The 14576-nt window shown below is 37.5% G+C and overlaps 1 protein-coding gene across 1 annotated transcript in view; it reads left to right on the top strand.

The window, feature by feature from the left end:
* Positions 1 to 14576, top strand: part of serinc1 (serine incorporator 1) — a 58630-nt gene that overhangs the window by 14538 nt on the left and 29516 nt on the right. Inside the window, 6 exon segments of the mRNA XM_051924305.1 lie at positions 1321 to 1440; positions 1442 to 1515; positions 5519 to 5526; positions 5827 to 5907; positions 6092 to 6229; positions 10298 to 10467. Of these exon segments, the coding sequence (XP_051780265.1) occupies positions 1321 to 1440; positions 1442 to 1515; positions 5519 to 5526; positions 5827 to 5907; positions 6092 to 6229; positions 10298 to 10467 (591 nt within the window).

Here is a 14576-nt window from a genome sequence, read left to right as displayed (position 1 = left end):
CGAAAACAGTAATTTAACGAACGTTATGAATGCGAACTGGACCGGACCGGAACTTCCGACCTTTCAGTAGACAACATCATGGACTTTAATTGAAATATAGACCAGCTGAATGGTGGGAAAGTGCACCAATCACGCGGTCACCGGTCACATGCCATATTACACCAGCCAAGGCCCAACTTCGCCCAAGGCCAAAGTTTACTTCGTTATTATGCCGATTGAATCATGTAGCCCGAGACTCCCGAGTCACGCAGGCAACAGGATTCCCGCCAGGCCGCAGTCCGCCGGCACGTGATTTTACGAAAATTAACAAATCGGCCGCCACGTGCGCTAGGATTAAAAGTTGTGCGCCAAGGTTAAACAGTTGGTGCGCCAGCGCACGCTAGCGCAGCTTAGAGGGAACGTTGGTTAGTAGTAGTACCTACTGACTGCCCCCCCTTTCAACCGAACATTAAAAGTTCACTCAAAAATGAAACCCATTCAAATATCAAAGGGAAAAAAGAAACAAAAAATAATTATTTTCCATTGCTTTAGCATATACCTCATATCTTAGTCATGATTCATGATCATTGTCAAAGAGCAAAATAACCTGCCATTCACAAAAAGCTAAAAGATAAAAGGAGATGAAAAATAAATGTAGATTTTTTTTCTTGTCAGAGTGTTTGGTGATATCTACAGGAATTATTTTTTTGAATTCACACTATCTGTTTGACACTTACAGGTACTGTCTGCCTGTTTGTAGTAAGATGTTTTCAAAAAGTCAGTAAGCACCACACTTGTCTGTTCACATTCTTATGTTAACATATCTGAAGAAAAAAAAAACATTTTGGATACTCCCTAATTTAATAACATACATGTAACTTAAATTTATTCAAAATTTATTTACATAAAAATATACTTCTGTACATAAATTTCACAAAGCCTCTCTTGACAGCTTTGGGCACAGTGTGGGAATTGGCTGTATTTGGGCACAAAACCAGCTTATACCGACCCACATTCTTAGTAACAAATGGCTAATTTACAGTCATCATTAAACCTAACCTTTTGGGATGTAGGAAGGAAACTGGAGTACCAAAAGAAAAACTGTAAACACACCAGGAGAATAAATGTGGGCATTTCATTCTGACCCAGAATTTTTATAATCGTCACGTTAAATATGTCCCGTAGTCTTTGTTAAGCATTTACCTTGTGGAGAAAATTAAACATATCTTTTAAGAGGTTATGTGTACAATAAAGTTTCCTGATCTTGTATATATTTTTTGCAATGCAGTAATATGTCACATGCATCATTTCATTAAATTATGTTTCTGTTTTATTTTTAAGATTCCTGGATTTTGCATTGGAGGCTTAGGGACATCTTTTCCTGGCGTTAAAGGTCAAGTGAACTGTGATGTGCTGGTTGGATACAAAGCAGTTTACAGAGTTTGTTTTGGGATGGCTATGTTTTTTTCTGCTTTTTTCCCTGCTAATGATTAAGGTTAAGAGCAGTCAGGATCCAAGAGCAGCTGTTCACAATGGGTAAGATTACAGACATTTTTTTAAATAAATATTTTTTTAAATAAAATATAAGGTTCACATTATTTAGGTTTGGATAAGTGCTTATCTGAATATCAGAACCTCATAAATCTAGGGTGTAGGTATGTACACTCATCAGCCACTTTATTAGGTATACCTGTTCAACTGCTTGTTAATGCAAATGTCTAATCAGCCAATCACATTGCAGCAACTCATTGCATTTAAGGCACATAGACATTGCCAATACGACCTGCTGAAGTTCAACCCGAGCATCAGAATGGTGAAGAAAGGTGATTTAAGTAACTTTGAATGTGGCATATTTGTTGGTGCTAGTATTTCAGAAACTGGTGATCTACTGGTCTGAAAAAGGGAAAATATCCAGATGCGGCAGTTCTCTGGGCAAAAATGCCTTGTTGGTGTCAGAGGAGAATGGCCAGACTGGTTAAGCTGATAGAAAGTTAACAGTAACTCAAATAACCATTTGTTAAAACCGAGGTAAGCAGAAGAGCATCTCTGAATGCAGAAAAAGTTGAACCTTGAAGCAGATGGGCTACAGCAGCAGGAGATTACACTGGGTGCCACTCCTGTCAACCAAGAACAGGCAACTAAAGCTACAATTCACACAGATTCACCCAAATTGGGACAATGGAAAATTGGAAAAACTTGCCTTGTCTGATGACTCCGCTACGACATGTGGATGGTAGGGTATTGTTGCTGACCATGCCCATCTCTTTATGACCGCAGTGTACCCATCTTCTGATGGCTACTTCCAGCAGGATAATGCACCGTGTCACAAATCTGAAATCATCTCAAACTTGGTTCTGGAACATGACAGTGAATTCACTTTACTCAAATGGGCTCCGCAGTCACCAGATCTCAATTCCAGTAGAGCACCTTTGGGATGTGGTACAGGATATTTATATCATGGATGTGCAGCTGACAAATATGCAGCAACTGCTTGATGCTATGATGTCAGTATGGACCAAAATCCCTGAGGAATGTTTCCAGCACCTTGTTGAATCTATGCTACGAAGAATTCCAGCAGTTCTGAAGGCAAAAGGGGGTCCTACCCAATACAAGTAAGGTGTACCTAATAAAGTGGCTGGCTAGTGTGTGCGTGTGTGTGTGTGTGTGTGTGACTCAATCCAACTAGTCTGTGACTTGCAATGATAAAATCAAACAGGCTGTTTATGCAGGAGAGCTGATAGCCAATGAATGCTCATTCAGAAATTCAATTCATGGAATGTAGCTGTGAGAAATAAGGAACATGTGTGTTTTGAACTTCACAAACAGAAGAGAAGCTTGTCAGTTTGATGTCTTATATTTTACGTTATCATAATAGAATGGGGGAAAAAAAAATAAAAGAACAAAATTGCCACTGAACTTTCCTCAGCTGTTAACCCTTCAGAATGCGCCGGCTCTGTCAGACAGCATGTTATTGGTTGTCAGAAAGAAGGGGTGAGCACAACTGTGCTGTAATATTTGTGCTTGTTCAATAATTGTGACATGGGCTGTGATTTTTAGTCACGCAATTTGACATGGGGCAGAGTTGAAATTAGCAGCTGCATTTGGCAAATATGACATTTCCTCTACGACAAAATGTCATGCAGGGGTGCGGAAATCCAACGTCCGACACGGGTAAATTGACCGTCGGACAAGCGTGTTTTTCTGGTTTCAGTTGTCCGCGGACAAGTGCAAGAGATAAAAGAAAAAAGAATTATATGTGTTGTGCAGGGCACATCTTTACCACTACTTTCAAATTTTAAACATTTGGGTATGTACTTCGTGCGGAAACCGTCTACTTAAGCATGTTCTTCATGTCTGAAATTGGTCTTCAATATTGTTTACAAAATGACGGCTGATTTTTCAAAGGGGAAGCACTCTTATGGTCTTACATAAGTATTTTACCCTACTATTTACACGCTTGGCGATGCGATCATTTTTTTCATGCTGACATTACAATGTAATATGATGATTTTTCATTATAATCAATAACTTTATATATTACCAGTAACGTCGTACTGCACGATAACGTGCAGTGAATACACTTGACTTGAGCATTCTAGTTTTCATCCTCTTTCTCTGTCTCTGTTTAGCATTCGTTTGCTCAGAGGTTGATGCGCTTGCTGCTTCCTGAGCAGCTCTTCTTTTCTCCACCCTAGCTGCTCACTGCTTCTCTTCTTTCTTTAGCATCTTTTCGTGTTAAAACTGATTAAGTTAGTTTTTGTGTTGCAATTACTTAGTACGTTTTCTTTAATTTTTCACTTAAGAACGGCGCATATACGCATGCGCCGCACAGCCGCCCTGCTGCACGGTGCTGAGAGTTAATTCAACAATAAAATAAAATAAAAATGAAGAGTAATACAAATCATCACCCCGAAAGCGGATAGTAGACGTCACGTAGTATATGTGTACCAAATTTCAAGTCAATAGGTGAAACGGTTTGCGAGCTACAGGTGATTTAAAATCCTGGACAGACAAACGAACAGCCACGGTAGCATATTATAGAAGACGATTGATAAAATTCATTGTTTCTACATAAAAATGCAGTCATTTTACTTACAATGCAAATGTTTTCACCACATAACAAAGCTTGTTAGGCTGTTGATCTTTCCTGAAATTTGCGATTTCGCGTAGGTTGTGATATATTGAGGAATTAAGAAATTTATTGCGTGACAACATCAATTTTGATGAGCTGTCTATAGATCATTTTTGATTAGAGAAATTTTCATATAAAACAAGTTGGTTTCATGCTGTCAATTTATTAAAAATAAAGAAGAAAACATTCTAACGGTTTCCAAATGTTATGAAATATCTATAAAAATCTTCACTTAGACGTGATTATTTTTTCTTCTTGTGAGAGATTATTCTCCAATATGAATTTAGTAAAGAGTTCTCTAAGAACCCGCCTGACTCAGGAAAACCTTCAAAACCAGATGCGCATTGTTGTTAACCCTTTAACTGCCAACTCCCTAAATATTCCCCATGCCAGGAGAAATCTGAACAATTTTCGTTTTTTTACTTTACATTTATTCAAGCAGTATTTACCTGCTGAAATACCTGCTGAAATGTTTCAAATAAATGGTCAATCAAAGGATGTAGCTTGAACAAGCGGTCACGGTTTGGATCTTTCATATCTGGCTCAGGTAACGGGCAGCAGTCCAATTGAGATGCTGGGGATACACCCACTCATCGCCATCATCCGATGCGTCGTCATTCACAGTATCATGCAGCGCACGTTGCTGATCATCATTGTCGCTAAAATCTTCTTCAGAACTGCTACAATCATGATCAGAATTATTGTCCAAAATCGCCTGCAAAACCTCACTTGAAGTCAGTTTACGTTTCGCCATATTCACAGCTTTCACTTTCGAATCACATCACGTGAGCGGCCAATACAACCGCAGAGTTGTCGAAATACAACGTAGTAATAATACCCACGCCAAACTGTCAGTTATACTACGCGCCAGGCATTCACATAACCACAGGCAGATGTGCCAGATAATTCCGGCAGTAAGGCGTCAGCAATAAAGCTACGATGCCGGATATATCCGGCAGAGGGTGGTTAAGGGGTTAATGGCAAACCTTTAGAAGAGTATGACCCACTACCAGCTGTGGAATTCTGGCTGACATCTGGCAACAGGCACATCACTCATAAAAACCTGAAAAGTCATCAGCAATCCACTTCTGCAGGACCATCAGTCCAGGAACCATGCAGTTCAGCTCAAGCAGAAATGAACAGCATTCAGCCCATGCTGTCTGAGATGGTAAAGATTCTTGGGGGAGAAGATGTTGCAAGACAAAAGCTGAAGAACAAGGCAAAAAATGAATCCGCACAGTGTTCTGTTATGTAACTGTAATATTTGAAACAGAACTAGTGTAGCTATAATGAAGGCATTGTTTATTAGTGAGTTAAAATAAGAGAATCTTTTATATAATGTTCTAGAGCAAGGTGGCAAAATACTACTCCCTGAAAGAACTTTTTCAGTTTTTAAAATGGAAGGAGGTTTTGGTGTCAATAAAAGAGATCAGAAAAAATAAACTTTTTCACTTTTGTATTTGTTTATGGGCAAGTGAATTTTAACTGGCGGACAAGTGGATTTTCTAAGTTTACTTGTCCGTGGACAAGTAGAAAAAAAATTTGATTTCCACACCCCTGTCATGTAATGTGACATCAACTTCTGTTGCTAATCTTGTACCTTAAGTACCAAGTCATTGCTCCAAAATACTTTTCAGAACTTTTAAACTCATGTGCACATACTTGGTTCTTCATTGACATGCACAATAAGCTTTTGTACTATATTTTACTTTCAGCTTCTGGTTTTTTTAAGTTTGCTGCTGCTGTGGCAATTACCATTGGAGCATTCTTCATCCCAGAAGGTCCTTTTACTACAGGTAACTAGATGTTTTAATTTTTTTTTTTTTAAATTTGGCCAGCTGTACATATTAATCCTTAACAGTTTTTTTTTTTAGTTTTAATTGTTTGCAATTGATATTGAAACAAATAAGCACAAGTATTTGAAACTAGTTACGTTATTTTATTTAACAACAACTAATACATTTTTTTACCACTCTCCAGTGTGGTTTTATGTTGGTATGGCAGGAGCTTTTTGCTTTATCCTGATTCAGCTGGTTCTCCTAATTGATTTTGCCCACTCTTGGAATGAATCATGGGTTGAAAAGATGGAAGAAGGAAACTCTCGATGCTGGTATGCAGGTAAGAACAAATTATTAAAAATTAACAATTTTCTTTTGTCTGGGATGTTCCAAAAGGTGTTTTTCTAAGAGGACAAATCTTTTACAGTAATACTCTTAAACCTTATAACGCACTTAAAGGTGTTTCTGAGAAAATTTTTTTTTTTTTTTTGGTCCAAAGAATGGAAAACTTGGAGCAGCATATTTTACTTAAAACCTTTATTAAATTAATATGGATTCACTTTAGAATTAAAGCTCTTTTAGATGATGTACAGTCAGTCATTGCTAACTAATAACATTATTTGTGGCATGTTTAATAAAATTTAATTCTATTAACTATCCTGAAGCCACCCACGCCCACACACACAGAGCCAATTTTATAAGTACCATGTAGCCTGATCAACATTTCTTTGGGCATATGGGAGGATAGCCAGATGGGATGGACATGAAACTCCATACAAGTGATAGCTGTAAGATTTAAATGCAGAATGCTGGACCAATGAGGTGGCAGCTCTACCCTCGCATCACACTACCCTCTCCATATTAGTATATTAATAAATGAAAAAACCCAACTGTGCTAAAGTAAAAGATATTCCAAGTGCAGTTTGACCTTTGTTTTAGAAAATTGAACTACCCAGTGTTTCATGGATGGTTTCAGATGAACACATTGTTTAACTATTCACAGTCCAGACAGAAAAAAATTATATTTAATAACAGATATAAGAACCTCCTTTAACAGCATTAACCTCCACAAAGCTAATGAGATTTGCTGTGGTTATGGGGAATTTTAGACCATTCATACTGCAAAACTCTTTCTGTTCATGGAAAAGTTTGGGATTTATTATGTGATCATATCTCTCCATGTATTGCCACTGCATCTTAGTTGGAATGAGGGCTGATTTGATCATTCCTGAACAGCATTTACTTCTGTTTAAGCTGTTTACTTATTGAATTACTCCTGTGTTTTGGTCATTGTTCACTACTTTCGCTTATAAAGTTTCTAGTTACAATTTTGGTTTAATTTTCCCACTATGATGTATTTGCCTAGAGGCAACAAAGCAGCATCTAATAATGATGCTTCTTCAACCATGCCTCACAGCTGAGATAAGGATTTGGTTTTAATGTGCAGTACTTTTTTCTCTCCAAACTTAGTGTTTCACATTTCTGTCCTTATAGTTCTCGTCCTTCTGATGTTCCAGAAGGATTGGAAAAATAAAGCATTATTTATTTTAAGTGTAGTGGGTTAGGAAAGTGAGTGCATGGATGTTGTCCATGGTGTCCTTCCATAGTGTTTTCTTTAAAGTGGACATATAAACAGATTTATATCAAATTTTAGAGATTACTGCAGGTGTTATAACACTAATCTAGGGTATTTTTCTCACCCTATTCATTACTGCATGCTGGGCTGTTGCTGTCATCTTTGTGTAATACCTGTTCCTAAGGGGAGTAGCTGAACTGCCTCCATATGTGGACAGCTTGTTGTAAACAGTAGATTGAATGCCGGTGTCTTTAGAAATGTATGTAGTTATGAGTTTCTACAGTTCTTCCTCTGAGGTCCTCTTGATATTTTTTTCTGATTAGGGCTTACCTAATCTGAACAAAAATCTTTCATGAGAAAAGTAGTCACGAAACTTTGTGTGCCTTTTTATTATAGGAAGAGTACCTTTCACCCACATCTTCAATGACATCTCATCAACTGTAACACTTGCTTAATTTAGCTTTTGTAGAAGTCGTTAGCCTAAAGGTTGACATTTGTTTTCTAGCTAAGACTGTAACTATTTAAATGATGTGTTCAGCATTGACAAGAAGTACACCTGATATTGCGTTATTAGTTTAAGCAGATTGCGTTTGTCTGTTACTGTCATTCAGGTGAAGATCAGACACATTTATATAAAAAATAATGCAGAAAAAAACTGGTAATTATGAAAGGTTCAAAATATTTTTGCAGCTGTACATGGCATTAATAATACAAGATAATGTGAAGTACAGATAAACTGAAGTACAGTTTCTACAGTGAAATATATGCAGTACCTGTGCACTCTGCCATGGGGCTGTCAGATTGAACGTCGCATTCGATTGTAAGGGAACGGTTGTTTGTTTTACCTTTGCTGTTCATGGCACTGAGTTACTCCAGACACCCTGTGCAAAGCTGCAATATTTTTACAGATCTGTTTTTGCACTTCACTTCTATGATAGCCTTTTCATAATTTTGAAAGGAAAGCATGTTATCCTTATTAGTAAAACTTAAACAGTAAGATCCATTCACTTAGTAGTTTTTTTTTCTTTTTTCTTTTATCCCACTTCCCTGCACTTCTATCCATAAGTGTACTTGGAGCAGTTTTTTAAACACCTCTCCAGTGATCTAAAAGTATCATTTTTGCATCTGATTCTGTGCCATTTACTCTTAAATATGAGATCCCCAACTGTTGTTTAATGCTAAGACCTCATCAAAGCAAATTGAAAATGTCTGTGGTAATTTTTATTTTCCTTTTTATTACAACAATTTAAAATCCCCACTTTAAAAGAGACTCATGACAGCCAATATACAATGTCCCAACATATTTCTCTGCATTATGTGGCTGTGGATTTGACACACTGTATAAAACAATGAAGAGTATTTGGAAATATTCAGTTTGACTTTATTAAAATATTGCTGAATCTGTAAAGGAGAAAAAAAAGTATACCAATTTTGAGGACTCTCACTTGAAACTGGGACAATCCCAATTTTCCAGGTGAGTCCAATTGTGCCTGACTTGATTATTATTTACAAATGCCACAATATAATCAGTACCTTAATGTTGCCCATTGGACACCTCAAAAATAATAAAACAAATATGCCTTCGACCTTCCTGGCTCTTGACTACTCTTTTACTTTCCTTGCTATTCTCACACTGTTGCAGTCTTTCTAATTCACCATGCTGTAGAAGCAGCCATGAAAAGGAGCTTAAATCCTTACGAGCCACATGTGTTAGCACTGCGTTTTGCTACATCATTATGTAACATTTTACACAAATGGTGTAAAAATATATTGTGATGTGTTTTGCTGCTTCAAGGACACACTGTGAGGAATGGGAAGCCAGGTTGGAGTGAAGCCCGGGGAAAAGCACTTTTTGTTAGGGCATAGAGCACAACAAAAAAAAACGAACAAACAAACATGTAATCCACAGAATTTTTAATCTAAGTTCGAATATATTTGAATACTTATTAATTTGAACATTCAGAACAATTTTTTGGCTAATTTGACAGCCCTCCTCTTCCACTATCTTTCAAAAAGTTCTCCACCAGATGATTTCAAGCAGCACTGAGAGGGGGGATATTTCAGTCAGAATTTCACATAAAGAATGGAACTTGGCCAATCACAAGATACAGTGCTCATCAATCTGTGAAAAATCATTGTGTAATTTAAGTTATATTTATGCACTACAAACATTTAACTCAGGTTATTAAAAATAAATGTAAGTGATGTCATCACGGATATTTCTTGTTTTAACATCTGCTTTGAGAACTCCACACTAAGAAAATCCTTTGCCTACCGATCAGACAGTATTAAAACCATTATAACTACAAACCCACTTTGAGCAGTATTCTGAATACTACTGGACAGGATAATCTTGCATAGTGAAAAGTCTGCTGGGAAATCTTCACTCACGATAATGCTATGGAAAAAAGACATGTTCAAAATTATATAAAACTAAGGATCTGTTCAAAGTCTCTTAAGAATTTTCAAGAATTTATTAGTGTTGTGCATAAGCAAGCCTGGTGAAACTCTGTTAACCCTTTAACTTCAGTATTTTTTCAGCATCAATTATACATTTGAGCTATTTAATTTCACAACTGCAGAAATGGATTGGGGATAATGCAGAAATTGAATTGGATGTAAAATGTGTTATTGCTTATTATATGCTCAGTTGTTCTGTATTATACTTTATTGACGTGTCATGGTATAAAACATCTAAGTGGAAAATAACACTACCAAGAATTTTTGTTGTTTTTCCCCTTGTGGAATACATTTTACAAAAAATTAATGTGTTACAAATGTAAAATGTACAGTAGTCAAACTAGTTTGTTTTTTTTTTCCTCTTCATTACAGCACTTCTGTCTGCTACATCTTTGAATTACATACTGTCCTTAGTCGCTGTGGTCCTGTTCTATGTCTATTACACTCATTCTGATGGCTGTACGGAGAATAAAGTCTTCATCAGTGTTAATATGCTCCTCTGTATTGGTGCCTCTGTCATGTCTATTTTGCCCAAAATTCAGGTACATATTTTAACAATCATATTAAATTGCTGCTATTTCATTGTTTTATTCATATTCTGATATAAAATGATCCTGAATTTGATTAAGTTCAATTTAAAACTGTCCTAACACTAGAAATATGGATCCGCCCATTCATTTTGGTAAAGATAATTTTGAGATTTACTATTGCAACACTGACTTACAAGGCCAAATTGTAGATTGTATCAGAGTGTAGTGTTGAAGCAGGGTTAAGACACAGAGCTTTTCATTTACGAGTCAGTTTATAATCACAAATACGATTTTGAGTACTAGTGGCCAAAATGGTCTCAGTAATGAGATTGAGAAGCTCAGCAATGCTAGGGAACATTTGAGTAGACCTACTGCGTCTCTGGATCGAGAAGAGCTAGTTAGGTTTGGTTGGGCATGTAACTGGGATATTCCCAGGTGTGGCCCACTAGAAGAAGACCTACAGTTACTCGCACAATACCGGAGAATTGCCAGTAAGGCTTGCATGCATGTCTTAAAGATTTCGGAGGAAAGTCAGACTGCCCATGGAAAAACCCATGTGATTTGGGGTGTGTGTAAATACTCAGTACCCACTGTACAGTTCTTCAATTTACCATTTCGTAAATTGAAGTCTACCGGACTTCAGTTTGTAGCAGTTGTGAGTTACTTTAGCTTATTAAGTTTAAGAAATACACAGATCATTGATTGTTTTGTAAAATGTTCACAAGAAGATCCATATTACTAACCGAGAATGCTAAACCGGATGATGGACGCAGGCACATCCGGCCATGGGCCGTAGCTGCAAAAAGACGTACTGCGCAGGCGCAAGAAAGGGCGGACGGGATACACACCAAGAGGGGGATTTAACAAGCCCCTGGAACACAAAAAAAAAAGAACACAAAACCGCCCCACACACCCTACAAGCAACGGACGGGACACACACAAAGAGGGGGATTCAACAAGCCCCTGGAACACAAAACGAAAGAAGACGCTCGCTCAACAACAATCCTCACCCACACATCCCCCCCCAATCAATAAGAAGTGACACCCAAAGCCACATATCTAAAGGAAACGTCCATATTAAACATACGTCATCTCAAAACCTTCACACTAGGCAGCATAGGTGGATCTCATTAAAATAAAGCACTATTAACCGTTCAACTGGAGAAAAGGCTCCATATTAACAGTGAGTACGATCCTACTAAATACTTATCCATATTTCGCACGCTGAGGAACAAACAAGTCATGCATACACGGTCACGGGTACAAAACTATTCGGATCGGATAACGGAACAAAACACACGAACACGAATGAAACAAAAAGAATACACGGCGGCGCATAAAATGCGCTTCGGAAAATACGTGAGAAAAAATGTCTCGGATCAAAAAACGCAAAGCTCAAGTAACCCCGTTACAGAGACGTGCCCAAATGAACAGACACATTGAACGTAGATGCATACAGCGCGCGTCTCAAAGTGCTGCATCAAAACAAGCACGATTTCAAAAGAAAGAGCTTGCGTCTCAGACATACAAAAAAGGGAGCAAAGCAACGCGCATATGACCGGCCAGAAAACAAGCAAGCAGGACTCAAAAAGCAGAAAGCTCAACTGACCGACATACAAAAACGGACAAGGCACGATACAAACAATGCACGACGTAGAGTGAAACGGACTTTGCGCAAAGCGGAGGCGGATCAATTAAAACTCAAAAATAGCGCGTCACAAATAATGGACATGCAACAACGCGGCACTCAAACACCACAAGCAAAACATGCCCGTCGCAGACATCAACACCAGACGTCTGCTAAACTCTTACGCCAGTTGGCTGACAACGCTTTCAATAATGAGTCCACTATTGAGGAAAATTCATTGGGATTAATGAATGTCATTTGCAATCATTGTCATTCACTTAACTTCACAGAAGAAACAACTGGCAATACAAATAATGAATTTACACGTTGTCGTCAAAAGGGGCAGATTAGACTGCCTCCTTTACATTCATATCCGGAATATCTACAGAAGCTTCTAACTAAGGATGTGCCTGAAAGTAAAAACTTTATGAACTGCATTAGATCCTACAATAGTTCATTTGCTTTTGCATCTACCAGAGAACATAACAGGACACCAAAAGGCAATGGCCCATACTGCTTTCGCATATGTGGTTAACACAACGCACTATATTATGTCCAAAAAATATTAATGTTAATCACATTATTAACCAGGTCATTTCATTACTTCCTGGAGAGACACGGCTCTTTCTAAGCTCTGACAAAGTTGACTCTGATGACGACAATGAACATCTGAATTTCCCATTAGAATATTTGAACACTATTAACCCGGATGGATGACCACAACACAACCTTACCCTTAAAAACGGAACAATAATCATGCTATTAAGAAACCTTAACACTAAACAGGGTTTATGCAATGGCACACGGTTAGTCGTCAACACCATAACACACAATGTTATTCAAGCAACAGTTCTTTCAGATTGACATGCTAACAATACTGTTCTCATTCTTGGAATTGACCTTACGAGTTCTGACCTAGAATTACCTTTTACATTGAAACACCGACAGTTCCCCATTAAACCTGCATTTGCCATGACCAGCAAAAAATCACAAGAACAAACCATGGACAAGGTTGGCATCTACCTCTCTGAACCCGTTTTTGGACATGCACAACTTTATTTTGCCTTCTCATGTGTTCGACGTTCATCTCACAATAAAGTTAAAATTAAAAATGATCCATGCCAAGGAAGACTCATTCAAAGACAAGACACCATCTTTACTACTAATGTTGTATACAGAGAAATATTCCAATAAAACATTACTCTATGCCAAACACTCTATTTTGTATTTATATAGGCATCATCCAAACCTGCACACTATTCTATATCTAATTCATACATCTCACTCTTTGTCATGCCCCAACGCCAGGGGTTGGCGAGCGAAGCGAGCAGGGGGCGGAGCCCCCTAGTTGCATTCTAATTCGGTCCTTAATGACAACCTATTCTATGCACTGAGAAGCTTGAAATGAGTCCTTTAGAGTTAGAGTTGTATTTAAAATAACATCTAAACTAACCTGTGACTGTGAAGTTCATGTCTGTTGATTTAGCCATATTCTGCCGCCTATAAATAAGCCGTTTTGTTAAACTAACAGACTTCAGAGAACAAGTACTAGTGTGATTAGTAACATTCTTAACTGGTTTTCATATAAAATTTTAAGAACCAGGGTATAGCACTTGCCAAAATCACACACTGTAGTGTTTGTATTGTATTCTTATTTCCACCTGAAGATTAATTTCTAAATCTAAAGTATGTAAAAGAATTGATTGTGTCTTCAAATGAAATGCATGCAAAGCATCATGATGTTCCTACATTGATGGATTAAAAGCCAGAAGTCTGCATGACCATCATCATCAAGTCCTTCCAGTGGGAACCCTAAATACAAAGAGGACTGTTTCATTTATGTTAGGTTGAATGCCCAGAGGGGGCTGGGCGGTCTCATGGTATGGAACCCCTACAGATTTTATTTTTTTTCTCTCCAGCCGTCTGGTTTTTTTTTTTTTTTTTTCTGTCCCCCCTGGCCATCGGACCTTACTCTTACTCTGTTAATTAGTGTTGTCTTATTTTAATTCTTACTTTGTCTTTTAATTTTCTTTTCTTCATCATGTAAAGGACTTTGAGCTGCATTCTTTGTATGAAAATGTGCTATATAAATAAATGTTGTTGTTGTTGTTAATAAATAATTTAATTAATAAAATTAAACATTCAGCTTCAGTCCAGACAGTCAGGATATACACTACCATTAAACCCCACTCTGTCTGTGCCATAATACGGTGGAACCTCTAGATACGAGTTTAATTCGTTCCAGCACTGAGCTTGTATAGCGAATTTCTCGTATCTAGAACAAACTTCCCCATTGAAAATAATGGAAATCCAGTTAATCCGTTCTGCACCCCAAATATATTAACATAAAAATCAATTTTCCTAACAAATAACACTGATAAATTATATATACTGTAGTCTACCTTTAATAAATAACACTGGTAAATAATAACTGATTATTAAAAGAATCAAAACAGGTGTCCAAAGTGCAGTAGAGCATTCAATAAATCTTTAA

Source organism: Erpetoichthys calabaricus, chromosome 3 (genome assembly GCF_900747795.2).
Source record: "Erpetoichthys calabaricus chromosome 3, fErpCal1.3, whole genome shotgun sequence".
NCBI lineage: Eukaryota > Metazoa > Chordata > Cladistia > Polypteriformes > Polypteridae > Erpetoichthys > Erpetoichthys calabaricus.
This window is presented reverse-complemented; position numbering and strand designations above follow the sequence as displayed.